General features: G+C 52.2%; 5 protein-coding genes across 5 annotated transcripts; 2 read left to right on the forward strand and 3 right to left on the reverse strand.

The window, feature by feature from the left end:
• Positions 1 to 300: 300 nt before the first annotated feature.
• Positions 301 to 3,976, forward strand: MAM_05499 (Protein kinase-like domain protein; the record flags this gene model as incomplete). Its single annotated transcript, XM_040824297.1, has 4 exons — positions 301 to 1,289; positions 1,345 to 2,959; positions 3,301 to 3,741; positions 3,818 to 3,976. 4 exons carry the CDS (start codon positions 301 to 303, stop codon positions 3,974 to 3,976), a joined length of 3,204 nt encoding a protein of 1,067 aa, XP_040677622.1.
• A 442-nt stretch (positions 3,977 to 4,418) lies between these two features.
• MAM_05500 (uncharacterized protein) lies at positions 4,419 to 5,122 on the reverse strand (the record flags this gene model as incomplete). Its single annotated transcript, XM_040824298.1, has 2 exons — positions 4,419 to 4,775; positions 4,835 to 5,122. The coding sequence occupies 2 exons, from the start codon at positions 5,120 to 5,122 to the stop codon at positions 4,419 to 4,421; spliced, it is 645 nt and encodes a 214-aa protein (XP_040677623.1).
• Positions 5,123 to 7,758: 2,636 nt separating this feature from the next.
• Positions 7,759 to 8,534, reverse strand: MAM_05501 (N-acetyltransferase complex ARD1 subunit; the record flags this gene model as incomplete). Its single annotated transcript, XM_040824299.1, has 2 exons — positions 7,759 to 8,132; positions 8,222 to 8,534. 2 exons carry the CDS (start codon positions 8,532 to 8,534, stop codon positions 7,759 to 7,761), a joined length of 687 nt encoding a protein of 228 aa, XP_040677624.1.
• Positions 8,535 to 9,144: 610 nt separating this feature from the next.
• Positions 9,145 to 10,726, forward strand: MAM_05502 (Aminoglycoside phosphotransferase; the record flags this gene model as incomplete). Its single annotated transcript, XM_040824300.1, has 2 exons — positions 9,145 to 9,594; positions 9,644 to 10,726. 2 exons carry the CDS (start codon positions 9,145 to 9,147, stop codon positions 10,724 to 10,726), a joined length of 1,533 nt encoding a protein of 510 aa, XP_040677625.1.
• Positions 10,727 to 12,297: 1,571 nt separating this feature from the next.
• MAM_05503 (methionyl-tRNA synthetase) lies at positions 12,298 to 14,307 on the reverse strand (the record flags this gene model as incomplete). Its single annotated transcript, XM_040824301.1, has 1 exon — positions 12,298 to 14,307. The coding sequence occupies one exon, from the start codon at positions 14,305 to 14,307 to the stop codon at positions 12,298 to 12,300; it is 2,010 nt and encodes a 669-aa protein (XP_040677626.1).
• Between the last annotated feature and the right edge of the window lie 468 nt (positions 14,308 to 14,775).

The raw sequence follows: 14,775 nt of genomic DNA on the forward strand, positions 1-14,775 counted from the left end.
AAATGCATTTTACCTAAGCGAATGTCGTGGAATGGCCCAATCACATGTCTTCTCAAGGACGTCCCTGATCAACTGGGCAGGCACCATCACTTTTCGTCAGGCATAAACCCAAATCAACACTTGCACTCGGGCTTTGGCCTCATCATTCTTGTGGTTGCAATCTTGGTTGGACACCCGCACTTCCTCGTCCCGGTGCTTTCTTCTTCTTCTTCATCTCTCTTGGCTGCGCATGGCCTAAAACGCGAACTCCAATTCGAGCGATCGGTGCAGTGCAGCTCTCCGGCAGCGGCAGAAGCCTCCATGGGGGACCCCATTCGAGACCACAGCATCTATTCGCAGGCTGAAAACTGCAAAGACCAGTTCGATAGATACCTTGAAGCGCCAAGAGTGCATGGAAACCACGTCTCCAAATGCTATGACCGGTTTCTGACATGGGCAAGTTTCCTGGGTGTGTTTGCCAACGACGCTGTTTCCCTGGATCGTCGCTTGAAACACAATCCGGATATCAAAGAGCTAGTATTGTCGATGCTCCGAGTTCTATACAAAAACCTCACATGGGGCATAGAGTACCATGGGCTTAGGTTCGCACAGAGGAAAAGCGCCGTGGACACGATTCCTGACCATGATGCCATTGTATCCGGCATCCTTGGTTCCATCGACCGTCTCCATCGACTAGCCGTGGTTATTCGACACTCCCCTAGGACAGATGAGGCACAGAGGGTTCAGAACTTTGCCAGCAAGCTAGACCCTCACGTGGAAGCCGATTTCTTCCATTTTATTTTCGAGTGTCTCCGATATCTCTTTCCAGATGCTGAGAAAACCCTACTATCCCAACTGCGGGATAGTATTGTATACCGACGTAACCGACTGCTCTGGAATCGGAGACATACAGAGAAGCTGTCACGCCATAGAAGAGACACGGAACCTGCCTGCCCTCCATCTTCAAAAGATTTTGGCCCTGGCCCTCGTCGAGAGCTTTTCAAGAGCAAGCAATCCCAAGGGCCGCGCAAAATCCATCCCCTAGCCAAAACAGATGACACTTTATCCTCAACACAACCGTCTCGAAGGCTACTGCAACAGTTTGACACAGTGCCATTGTCACGTGGTCGAGGAGAAAGCAGCAGAAAGCCTGGACGTAGCGTTTGTTATTCCAGTCTCCCATCATTAACTCGATATCCAAGCCGACCTAAGTCTGCTGCCGGTGGCACTAGGATGGCATGCCCATACTGTCTCGACGAGGTGGAACTTCCACCGAGCGCTTCTAAGAAACACAAGGATGCCTTGTGGAGGTACAGTTTCTCAACGTGCACGAGCTGATTCATTGCAGACCCTAACTCGCCATAGGAAGCACCACGATGCAGACCTCAAACCGTTTGTGTGCGTGTCGGAAGACTGTGGAACGTTACCACCATCTTTCTCAACCCTCAAGCAGTGGAAATATCATATGCAAGATAATCATGGCAAGGACTGGACTCAATGGATACACAACCGTCTTTGGCAATGTCCTTTCTGCAGCGAAGGAGAGCCGTTCTTGACCAAAGAATTGCTGCTCCAACACATGACAGAAGACCAAGCAGAAGAACATCCATCGACTTTGAGCGATGTCGAAGCTGCGTGTATTATTATGCAATGCAAACCCCTTCAACGAAGGGTGATCAGTCAATGTCCCCTCTGTGATCCACGTCTGGAAATTACCGATCTTCTCAACAGCACTACGAAACCTGGCAGCACCAGTGCACAGTCTGACGACTCACAAGAACACTTCGCGATGCACCTACACAATCTCGCTCAGTGGTCAGTCTTTTTCTGGTACGGAAACATTGACGATGTGGCAGACATACACGACGGCTCGACAGCCACTGTCGCAGTTGATGTCAACTCGGAAAAACGCGGCGGCGACGATACGCAGCAAAACACGAGAGCCCGCTCATTTCACCTTGATGTGGGAGAGGATGAGCTGGAACGGCTGACAAATATCAGAGCCATGTTGGAATCATCCAAAGAAATGCAATCTAGCCTTATTTTAGAGTTGAACTCTGCTGTATCCGGGCCTGTTGACAAGCCGCAGAAATCTGAAATCCAACATGAAACAGTTATTTCCGCAATGTCTTCCGCATTTGGAGAGTTAAGTCAGCGAGAGTTAAAGAGAATTCGAGCGTCGAACGTCGAGTCAGATGAAGACTCCGATTTTCACTCAAATTCCGACTCGAGAGAGACTGGCGTCGAATTTTCCATCGTCAACGACTTGGGCTTGAGCATGACTCCGTTTCAGCGTCTGGGCCAAACCCCTTCCCAAGTCTCGTTAAGGAGCGTGATGTCGCCGGCGGAGCTCCGTGGACACCTAAATCTTGTCACAGTGTCTCATGCTAATGCCGAGGACTCGATTCGTGAGGCAATTGGGCTCAGTCTAAACACTAGCAGGACGAGTGGAGGAGAGACAGAGAAGCAGTACTTGCCAATTAGTGAGATGGAAAGGATATTCACTATCGACACTATTAAAGCTCTCGCAAAAGAAAAGTACAGCAAAGCGACAAACGCAGAATTGGAGATGAGAATTAATCAGATCATGCCACGGCGATGGATCCTAGGAGTATTGCTCTATATGCGCAGGTTCGACTTTTTCGAGGCATTTGTTCAAGAAGCCATCCTGGATGTTCACTTGCCTCTCGCACCTACGAGTTCTGCCACGGAAACAAGCACTCTAATAAGAAGTCTCGGCATAAAAAACACTACCTTACTGCGTAATTGGAATCCCGCGGATCGGCAGCTCTTCTACTCTGTTCAGGCTATATTTTTCATTCCTTTTTTCAGCATGCAAGTTGGCATACTGAGATTATATGTTATGGACTCCATCGTACCACTGCCATGGCGACATTGTGAGTACAAGACCAGTGGTATAAACTCAAAGACGTACAAAGTTGAGGTCCACCCAAGTCAGCATGACTTCAAACCGATTGAGGTGAGCAACTGTTCTGCATGGTCCACGTGGATTTGTTCTCTGATAACTAGAAGAGTCCAGACAGTATTTTGTATTTCGAACTCAGGGAGATGATAAATGATTGTGAAAAGCTAGACGTATCCTCCCAAAGATTTGCCAAAGTTCAAAATGAAAAACATCTCAGTCAGATACTTCTGACATTTCAACATGGACAGAGACAATTCTTACTCTCCAGGTGGCCTGACGATAATCTCGAAAATTATTGGAAGAACAGTCCAAAAGCGCCGGAACATACTACCGCAAAAACCAGATGGGCAGCTGACCAGTGCCTAGGCTTAGCTAATGCTGTTAGAAAGCTACAGGAGCTAACCACGTGGCAAGATGAGAAGGGTGACGGAATATTGTTGCACGGTGCTACCAGTGTCGATGGAACAGCGTGGGGCCTTCATGGAGATATTAGGCCAGCAAATATCCTATGTTTCTCGTCAGATGGCGAGGATGGAGATCTCCTGGCCCTTTGTTATATGGGCCTGTCGCCCAAGGGATCACATGGTTGGCCCTATCGTCCCCCGGAGATGCGGGTGTTCCGGTCCATTTGTCCCAAATACGATATATGGCAGCTGGGATGTCTATATCTGGACTTTTGTACCTGGTGGCTAGAAGGGTATGAGGGAGTTTCCAGGCAGAAAGTTGGGCGATTAGCGCAGTCAACCCCGTCTAGTACGGTATGGGAAGAGAAGTTCTTCGTTGTTTCAAGCACAAGTGGAAAAGAGGAAGCTAAGATTAACCCGGCGGTCTTGGAGGTAATACTTGTCATTGGAAATTGGAACAGAAACCCCAAGAATCGTCCGAGATGCTGAATCGCTAACTGGACAACAGGGTATTGCGGAGTTGCGCGAGGCGCATGCAGACGATCCTTTCGCACGACCGATGTTGGAGCTGATCGAGAAGAAAATGCTCCTTGTGGATATAACAAAACGCCTTTCAGCCGACGGCCTTTGTGCTGCAATTTCCCAGATCGCCGGTCAGCTGCAATAAGCTTACCTGTCGTCTTCAACACCCAAGGACTCTACGATGCTTCAGATTGGAAGATTCTCACAGCATGTGATTGCCTTGTCGGGCCCTGGATGGACACGCACCCCACGGTTCTGGACGACAGAATTCGGAAGATGTGACTGGGCCGAAGTTCTTTGTAATAACCACAAGCATACCAAAGACTACATCAGACATATAGTATATCAATTACACATTTTACAACTCCTAACAGATAGGGTCAAGTTGCCATGGCTACAGTTTTAAAGAGAGTGAGTGTATATTCCAGTCCTGTACATATCTGGTCCGTAACTAAACAGGAAATAGCATAAATGAGTGACTAGAACCGCAGATTGGCAGAAGGAGTGTGCAGCGCGGTTCAATTGCCGTCCTTGTCGTATTGCGTCCGAGTAAAGTTCATACCCAATTTTAAAGGCCAAGGGAAGAGCTATTCTGCAGTCTCGCTGCCCTTAGGTTGCGGCAGCTCTGCTTGTCCTCCGTCCTCGTTGCCTTCTCCCAGCTCTGCTTGGTGCTCGTCCTCGTCCCGTTTTCCCAGCTCGGCTTGCGCCTCCTTGTTGCGTTTTTCCTGCTCTGCTCTTTCCTCTGCCTCTATAATTTTCAGCACCCTCGCCTTTATCTCTTCCTCGGTCTCGTGGTACCGCTTTGATGACTTCTCCCTGAGTCCATAGGGTAAGTCCGTGTCGTTCGTCATGTGCAGGAGGAGGGTCGTCTGAAACTCGGACCATTCTTTGGCGGTAGGCTTGAGACGTTTGCTTTGCTTCAGCTCTTCCGCTTCATCTTCACCCTATTCGGCGACTAGATTAACCATCTTCATCCACCTCACGGTAAGAGGATAATGCCTACAGGAACCGTCTGGGGACTTTTATGGTCCACCAAGATATACATATAACGGCCTCTCATGGCGAAGAAAGTATTCCTGCGTCCATAGTCGTTTCGGAACCTCTCGCGTATGTTCTCCAGTCGCTCCAGGTTGTCCTCCTTCGACAGTGTATCAAAAGTCCTGCATGCATAACAAGCTGAACGAGCGTCATGCCTGTGCAAAAGGTGAAACCAACCTTTTATATTCCGCTTTTGCAAATATGCAATGTATTCGTCGTTTTTGGGTTTCTTCTCCCCTTTAGTGTCGGCCATGATGTCAGGTCGTTGGTGTTTCTGCGTTGCGTGTCTTGGTGTTTTTTTATGTTGGACTGAGCGCTGTATGGTGCGATGTCTCTGTAGAAAATAAAACCGTCAAGAACGAGGATGAGCAGGGTATTTATGGTTGCTAAGTCCCTTGGGGATGAATCTGAACAGAGCCCGAGGAATGCAGCCAGAGCTTTTCTGAGCAGACTTCACGCACGCTGTTGAAGTCCAGACGAAGAGACTCGGGCACAATGAGGGCGACAAAAGAAAGCATACAAGAGCGCACTTGTGAATCTTCTGATGGACTGATTCCGTCTTGCTGGCACAAGGCTTGGGATCAGACCGCGTCTTCTGCTGGCGACTAACTGGCTCGCATAGGCTTCATTTCACCCACTGAAATGGCAACGAATCCTGATGAATCTAGCAATGTATGAATACGAAGCTGCTGGTTCATCTGCATAACTCTCTTTGTGTCCGGATTCCCGAAATGACACTATCGAGTCCTGGGCGCCGACCTGTCAGGTCCAAGCACGCGAGGTCAGCTTTCTCTTAACGCATTCTAAAGGGAGGTTGTACTGATCTTGGACATATGGTGATGGGCCGGAGGATAGTCCCAAGACCAAACATGCAGAGGCTTGCGCCGTTTCCGACGATGCCATGTATCCTGCTCAGCTGGACGATGGGAAACATGCACGAAGCCACGCCGCTCCAACCACGTTCTAGTTCCACTGAATCACTCTGTCCAGATCAGCGTCAGGCACTGCAACACCAATAGACAGATGGTAAACACAAGAACAGGAATGATCTTTTGGTTTCAGCCCTTCTGCCCCCCCCTCTGCATGGACTGCAAGGGAGAGCGGTTCGGTGAAGACAAGCTATTCAGACCAGACAAACGCCCAAACAAGAGCGATGTACTGGTAGTAAACGCGTTTCTCAACGTCAGTGACTACTCGCACACGTTGGGTCAGGGGAGCGCAAGCAACAACGAGTGAAGACGTGCTTCATTCAGTCTTGTGCATCGATGTGCTGACTCGGGGCCTACTCTTATATCAGTCGGAGACGGCCTCAGACCGCAAAGGAACAATGCTCGTTGTTTGTATGGATACGCCCCCTGGTATCAACTTTTGATGCCACGGGTTTGAAGCGTTGCGTTTGTCAAGCCCATGAGCGTGGGCGTGGATACCCAGAGATACTTTCACCATAAGCAACAAGGAAAAAAAGACAATACTCACGGGCTTTTTTCTTATCAGCCACATGTCTGGTGGTGTCGGGATCGCCCCCGAGCTTTGAATGGTCCCCAAAATGGCTTTCAAGGGCACACTTGCAAGGAGGAGGACGACTCTTACGCTGAGAGACGGCCAAATAAAAAGTTTGTCCCGGAGATTCAGATCCTCAGATACCGGTGAAGGGACACTGGGCAGTCGTCTTCCGCTTTCTACGGCGGGATTTCCCCTCGCCACTTGTTCTCATCTCAGGAGTCGGGACACATCAGATATCTGAGTATCCCACTCCTGAGGACCCTGAAACGACTCCAAGTTGGCCAAAAGTTCAGATAGCCCGCGGCGGATCCTTTCCATCGCTCTGGCCTTGTCCCCCTGCAAGGTGTTCTCCCTGAGCGGAGTTTAAGGGGCTTTGAGTTGGGAGCGGAGAGAAGGAGCTCGTCTGATGTGCCTCGAGGACAGCCCGCCTCATAGAGCATCGTACCACGCTGCCGTGCCCTTTCAGAAAGGTCCTTTATCTTGCTCCCCAGCTCCTTTCTGTTTTCGTGTTTCCTGACGTCTTCCTTAGCGCCTTGGCCCTCACGTACGGAGAACCAAAGCGTTCCTGGTCACCATGTCTGGGAAGAAGATGAGCGCCCTGATGCTGCAGTCACTGGGGAGTACAACCACTCCATACACAAGGCCTTTGTATATCCTGGTTCCAAGAGTGGCGCCCTGCCCCTTTCTAGGAGTCAGCCCACGTATGGGGCTCGGAATTGTGCACCAAGGGCTCCTGATGAGACCGTGACGTGTCAAACCTGGCGTGGCCACGACTCATGAGGCGGCACAACAAGAGGAATCCAGCCCTGTCCTTGTGCTTGGCCCGGAGTGCAGGCAAGCCGCAAGAATGGAATTACCTGCATATACAGACTCACCGAGCCTCCCCCGGTCTGTTGAGTCCTCCGTGCCGACTGAGCATACCCAAGACGGTGCACGTTTAACTACAAATATACACATACCAAGGCGCACGGCCAGGTCTTCTGGCGCCGAGGCGGAAACAAAGAACAAAGGGCCCATGTGGGCTCTTTCAGACAGTCCGGGGCTGCCCTGAGTTCCACCTCACATCATCAGTACCAAAAGCCTTGCGTCTTGTGAACAAGTGCCCGCTTTCTCGCTCCCCCCCCCCGTGATCACAGGCTGGACCGAGCGTGTCGCAAGCTGGAAACCCGCCGTCTCGGCCGGTGCCCAAGTATAAACGGCGCTATTATGGTGGTGGTTATATGTACAGACACATCCTTTTCTCTTTACTCGTCTATTCCCAGCAGTGACAAAAGAAAGCCATTCATCTCACGCACCCGTACATGCCGCTCTTGCCCCGCGACTCTACGTCGAGGATCATCATCCCCCCCTCCCCCCAATCCACGCCCGGCACTCCAGCTTCTCATTCTAACGCTTGCTTTCATCCCTCTCGACCAGCGCGCCGACGCCCAAGCTTCTCCCCACGGCAACCTTGATCTTCCTCCCCTCCTTGTCGTCCTTGTTCCTGGAGGGATCCCTCCCAACCTCGCCCACGGCGTCGCCCTCATCCACACCATCCGCGCCGTTGGTCTCCCTGCCGGCGGCGTCCTGGAGCTGCTGCTTGATGGCGTCGAGGTCCAGACGCATGCAGAAGGCGTCCTCCCCGTCAGCGTAGTACTTGGCCTCGACCTTTTCGTTCTTGAAGCCCAGCGTGTCCTCGTACAAGTGACGCGCGGCGACGTTGGAAACGCGCACGTGCAGCGAGACGTATCTCGCGTCGAAGGTCTCGACCATTGCCTGTTCTGCAGCACGTCAGATTCGGTCGGCACCAGCGACGGGCGCGAGCGAGTGGGCGAGCGAGTGGGCGACAAGGGGGCAGAAACAAACATACGGCTCTGCCTCATCAGCTTCTCCGCAATGCCCAGCCGCCTGTGCGTCCTCATGACGCTCAGGCTCGTGATGTGGCCGTGCGGCACGCCGTCCGTCGGCTCCTCCTCCATCTTGGCGAGCACGTAGCCCACAATCTTGGGGTAATCGTACGGCCCCCTGGGCGGGCGGCTCACGTCGACGGCTACGTAGCTGAGCTGGGGCCACGACAGCGCATGGTACAGGTAGTACTTTAGGAAGTAGTTCTCGGGGAGGTTTTCCAGATTGGCGTGCTGGATGAGCGGGAGGTCCGCGCTCGTGAGGACGCGGATGTCCATTGCGGGCTCTTCTCTCTCTCTCTCTCTCTCTCTCTCTCTCTCTCTGCTCGACTCGTCTCGGTCGGTGCAGACCGGGCGAGGCGCTCGGACGAATTCGACGACCCGGGGGTGTAGTGTCGGCAAAAAAAAATGAACAAGTAAAACGACGCGCACGATATCGATGGGCGCACGAGGCCGACGGTGCGCGGGTGCGCTGCGCGAGGCGAGGTGTGACGGTGAAGAGAAGAGGTCAAGTTTTTTGTGTGTCGTCTTGGGCCTTGGCGGAGCTAGAGGGGCGCCAAAATCGGCCCCTCCCCTCCCGAGCAGCCCACGCGCCGAAGGCAGCTTGCATGTGGAGCTGCAGTGGGTCTTTAGTAATTCCGAAAAACACCTATGTATGTACGTACTTTTATACCAAGACTTGTACTTTTTAAATGCTTAAATAGTAAGGATGGTGACTTGCACAAAAATCTGGCCTGTCACTCATCATTTCGGCTGACGAGCGGGACGCGCCAACATTGATCCGGATTCCGGACGGCCCCACTCGCCCAACATAAACCTATACTGAACTGTTGCCGGAATCCTCATCTTCTCCCCCCCAACTTAACAACTTGGTCAGCAGTCACTCGCCATGCCACCAACACTGGAACTTGATGGTCGACACCCGATTACCATCGAGTCTGCTATCGAGGAAGAAAAAGACGTCATTAATTGGGCTTCGTATGGACCCGCGACTGACAAACTGTACAAGGGGCTTTGGGAACAAAGAGAATCGATAGAAGCTCTTGTCAAACATCATCTGGCGTTGGGCAAGCGAGACAGGTGCAGTGTGCTGCCGCCGTCGGCCTGGATTCGAGGCAGCTTCAATGTTTGCGTCTTCGTCGAGGTCAATTCCAACCATCCATACAGCAAGGTAATCTTCCGTTGTCCCATGCCACACAAGCTTGCCGAAGCCAGGTATCCCGGCAGCATAGACGAAAAGTTGGGCTGTGAGGTAGGAGCGTCAATATGGGTGGAAGAAAATTGCCCAGAGATCCGCTCACCCCATCTGTTTGGCTTTGGCTTTTCGGACGGCCGCCATGTAAGTCTTGGTGGTCCTGGAATTGCTTGCGCCTCCGCTCATCAATTAGTTCACACATGCGACACGCATGCCATTCCTTTCGCGTATCATCCGTCTGTTTTGGCACTCTGCATACAAACTCTCCCGACTTCCGTTGCTGTCCCGCTATGTCTGGAATCCGCCAAGCCATCAAGTGCGTACTGCGTACATGGTGTTGGAATATCTGGGTCCTGAAACGGGTCGGATGCTTTCGGATTCGTTTGATGCGCAACGAGACGATGAAGCTCAGAGGCGGCGGCTGTTCAGGGGTCTGTCGCGGATTCTGATTTCTCTCGCGCGCATTCCCCAAGCGGAAATCGGGTCCTTCCAGTTCCACAACAATGGCACCGTGACGCTGACGAATCGACCCCTCTCGTGTTCGATGATGATTTTGGAGAATGACGGGGCGGAAAAGACGATACAGCGCGACACTACGTATAACTGTGCTGATGCGTTCGCATCGGACACAATCACCTTTCACGATCACCGATTTCTCAGTCAGCCAAACGCGGTGTATAGCGAGGACGACTGCCGGGGCCAGATGGCGGTCAAAACCTTGCTCCGAGTCTTGTCACACCTCTACATCAAACCAGAACTCCGCAACGGCCCATTCTTACTCCAGCTTACTGACTTCCACGCGAGCAACGTCCTGGTTGACGAGCATTGGAATGTTACGGGCTTGATAGACCTGGAGTGGATATGCGCCCTTCCCTCAGAGATGCTCGAGTGTCCATATTGGTTGAGCGGCTGTGCCATCGATCAGATCAAAGGCGAGAAACTGGAACGGTTTGATCGGGTACGACGAGAGTTTATGCGCATATTCGAGGAGGAAGAGCAAGCTACCAAGGCCAAGATGAGGCACGACATCACTCTCTCCAAAGTCATGCAAGACATGTGGGAGTCAAAAGGAGTGTGGTTTTGGCATTGTTTGTCGTCTGTGAATGCCATGTATTATCTTGTCCAGACTCATCTGTGTCCGCCCAAATCTCTTTCAGTCGAGGCCGAGGAGTGTTTGTCGAGATTCTGGTGCGGAGACTCGGAGGCCGTTGTTCGGAAGAAGATGGCGGATAAGCAAGCATACGACGATCAAGTTCGAAAGTTGTTCAGTGAGTGAATGAAGGACCAGAAGGTCTAGCGCAGGGCCCGTCAAGGTGGAAATGGATAAAAAGAACCGTCCGTGGTTCAACCTGCCAATCGACATGAAACTCCGGCATTATCATTCATTTGTTCCGTCCATTCTTGTTGTTGCTTTTCTCAATATGCTCCCTGTTTTGGCGTCTTTTGACTTGAGCAGCCTTTCCCGAAGACACTAGAAAAGCCATGTCTTTTCCCTTCCCGATCACCGCGACATTCGCCTCCTCGACGACTCCACTGTACTCTCCCGACGAGTGACCTTCTTTCCCTTGCTCGGGCATTCTAACCTTGGGCGGATATGATAGGGCTAAAGTGTTTGGTCAGGCGGCGCAACAGAAGGGATGCACTTGAAGGAAGAAGTTGGATAGTGTACATAAGCCAGATCAGGAAGATGCTGTAAGAGCGGCGAGTTGATCCAGACATATCGAGGCAAGAGCTGTTTTATATATATTCGAGCACAAGACAGGTGATGGAAACATGCGGACTACCACAGGGCTTATGGGTCATCCTACGTGCTATTTTGAGGCCCGTTTCTGCCCTGCCAACAAAACGATGTGTAGAGCGACACTGGTGCCTAAACAGCTGCAGGAGAAGACAACGCTGCCGCCTAAACAGCTGCGGAAGAAGACAAATGCGAAGATGATCAACGGGGTGTGGAATGACTCACACTCTGGCCTCGGCCCAAAAGCCTGCGATAAGGACTCCATTTTCTTGCGCTTGCGGGGAAATTGTCTGAATCACTGTGTCAATAGCCATCAGAGAGAGAGAGAGAGACTGACAACGGACGAAGTTTGTTGACAGAAGCAGAGAATCCATTTCGCCTGGTTTCAGAAAGGCCACATGTCCCTCCTGCAGGACAAACAGGGCTGAGTTTCAACGCAGGCAGGCAGCGCGCACGCATTGTTGAAATGGACATGGAGATTTAGCATCACCTCTTGAGTAAAGTACCAAGAGCCTGATGCCAACGAAATGTTGACCTAGGGGTAAGCAGAGCGGGAGGGATGCCGGGCCCTTATTCTTCATGACTAGCCTCTTCGAATTCTCCTTCTTTGGAGACCTTGCCGGGGGCCGCGTGCGGCTAGCTTGGAGGCATCAACAGCATCAACAGCAGAGGGTCTGCCATGTTACTCACATGAGTGGCGTAATCTATACTGCGTGCTTGTTATACAGGTGAACTTTTCAAGGCTCATGACTAGATCTACCCTTCAGTCATCTCCTCCAGAGGCATATAACGCATTAAAAGAGGCAAAGCGGGAAGCTGCAGCCAGGCCTGAGCTTGCTTGCCAACGTGCCGTTCAATCACTCTACGTCGATGACCAATTTAATCTCGCTTTGCCGGATTAAAGGGACTCCCTCTAGCATATCAAGTCTATCACTGCTACGGGACTGCTACATATCTGTGCCAGGCCAGCCAACCTCTTTACTCCACATCATATTCATAGTTTGTAAAGCCCTTCATGCCTCTCTCGCTGTCCCTGGGCCATAGTCCTGACGAAAGACATCTATCTAATAACCACACATCAGAAAACACGGCTTAGCTCCGAGCTTCGTCTACTGCCCGTCAGGCTTAGTACGGATGGGCAGATCCTTTGTGTTTCCCGCAGCAGCAGGAGGTACAGCAGCCCCGTCCTCTGTCTTCTCTTTCTTTGGCGCGGAGCTTTCACCCGCAGCAGGAGGTACAGCAGCTCCATCCTCCGTCTCCTCATCCTTTGGCGCGGGGCCTTCACCGGCAGCGGACTGGGTTTCCTCAGCCGCCGCCTCAGCAGCCTTGGCCGCCTTTCTCGCCTTCTTTCTCTCCTTTTCCTCCTGCTTCCTCCTCTTGGCAGCCTCCTCTGCAGCACGAGACTCGGCACTGCCGCCAAACGCCGCCTTCCATTCGGCAACCTTTTTCTCGTCAATGCGACTGAAGAGGTAGGCAGCCTTGCCAATCTTGTGACCAGTCTTGAGGATTTCAGGGTCCCAGACGTCAGGGATTAAAGAAAGAGTGGTGTTTAGCTGTCTGCAGATAGCCTCCGATGTGGAGGGCATGTAGGGCGAGGCAAGAGAAGCCAGCAGGTGGCACAGGTTGAGGGCGAGACCAATCACAGTCTTAGTTCTCTCGGGCTTCTCAACCAAGTTGGCGTTGTCCAGTCTGTACTGCAGCAGAGCGTTGCCCTCGGCGCTGATCTCCATGAGCTTCTTCACACCGGCGCGGATTTGGACCTTCTCCAAGAGCTCGACATACTCGGAGAGGAGGGCGTTGACTCGAAGGACCCAGCCAGCAAAGTCGAAAGTGTCGTCGGTATAGGTGGCAGAGAATTCAGGAATGGTGCTGTCGCATTTGGCATTGACAAACTTGACAATACGATTGACAAAGTTGCCAAAGTTGGCAAGCAGCTCACTGTTGTTGGCAAGCACAAAGTTCTGCCACTCAAACTGAGTATCTCCAGTTTCGGGACGATTGGACAAGAGGAAATATCTCCAGACGGACGGGGAGATGCCTATATCCCTGACCTGGTTGCCGAAGACGCCCACGCCTCTCGACTTGGAGAACTTGCCGTTCTCGTAGTTGAGGTACTCGGTAGTCGACAGATGGTTCAGCATAGTCCACTTGTAGCCAGTTCCGATCTCTGAACCAGGGAAGATGACGGTGTGGAAGGGCACATTATCCTTGCCCATGAACTGGTACAGCGAAACGTTGTCGGGGTTCTTCCACCACTTCTCCCACTCATCAGTGTAGTTGGCCGTGATTGACGGGTATCCGATACATGCGTCGAACCACACGTAGATGACCTTGTTCTCGTACCCGGGCAGCGGGATCGGGACACCCCACTTGAGATCTCTGGTGATGCTGCGGCCCTCGAGGCCCTTTGTCAACCAGGACTGGGTTATGCCGACGCCATTCTGAGGCCATCCGTACTTCTTGTGCGCCTCCTCAAACCATTTCTCAATCTCGGACTGAAGCTTGTCCAGCTTCAGAAAGATGTGCTTGGTGTCGCGGGGGATAGGTTGGGCACCGTCGACCTTGCACCGGGGGTTGACCAACTCAAAGGGATCCAAAAGCCCTCCACACTTGTCGCACTGATCACCTCTGGCATCGTCATATCCACACCTGGGGCAGGTTCCCTCGACAAACCGATCGGCCAGGTACCCATCGTGCTTCTCGCAGTACGGCTGCGTCGTGGTACGCTCTTCCAGGAATCCGTTCTCATGCAGTTTTAAAAAGATGTCCTGGACAATTTCCGTCTGCTTCTGGGTGGTAGTGCGACCGAAGTAATCGAATCCAATCTCAAACCAGTCGTAAACCTCCTTGTGCTTGACATGGAACTCGTCACACAGCTGCTGAGGAGTCTGGCCCGTCTCGAGCGCTTTCGTCTCCGTCGCGGTCCCGTACTCGTCCGTTCCGCAAATGTAGAGGGTCGGCCGGTCGCGCAGCTTGCTGAATCGCGAGAAGACATCGGCACTCAGAACGCTGCCCACAATGTTGCCCAGGTGGGGGACGTTGTTGACGTAGGGCAGGGCACTGGTAATGAGGATGTTTCTCTTGCCCTCGACGGGCAGGATCGGGTCGTCAACTGGCATGTCCAGTTTTTGCCTCCTTCTTTTTCCTCTCTTCCTTTAATAATTTTTTTTGTCGAAAACTCGCTCCTCTGGGGTTTCCGGATGAGGAGCTGGGGCTTGTCACTCTCAATTGCGCTGGGAAATGACGATTGTTCATTATTTGGGGATGCAGGACGGAAGCAAGGCAGACACTGAGTCACACAGGGCGAGGGAGGTCCGCACGTGGATGGAAATGGCGGGGTCAAATTTTCGGTGCGGAAAACTCGGCCCTCCAATTTTGCGGAGGGGCAGCCAGACTTGGCAGGCGGGGCAGGGTTCATGAGAGACACGCATTTTCAAGGCGTTGAAATTGCAATCGTAATCAGCATCGAAACCGTCATCTCTAACAGAGGGGCCGAGGATCTCCCCGGTACTACGGAGTACCTGCTTCAGGACTTGAGTACTTACGTATTAGGTGCTCAAGTAACTACCAGTCGTCACCGCCTTCTA

This window comes from Metarhizium album (genome assembly GCF_000804445.1).
Source record: "Metarhizium album ARSEF 1941 chromosome Unknown scaffold_14, whole genome shotgun sequence".
Classification (NCBI taxonomy): domain Eukaryota; kingdom Fungi; phylum Ascomycota; class Sordariomycetes; order Hypocreales; family Clavicipitaceae; genus Metarhizium; species Metarhizium album.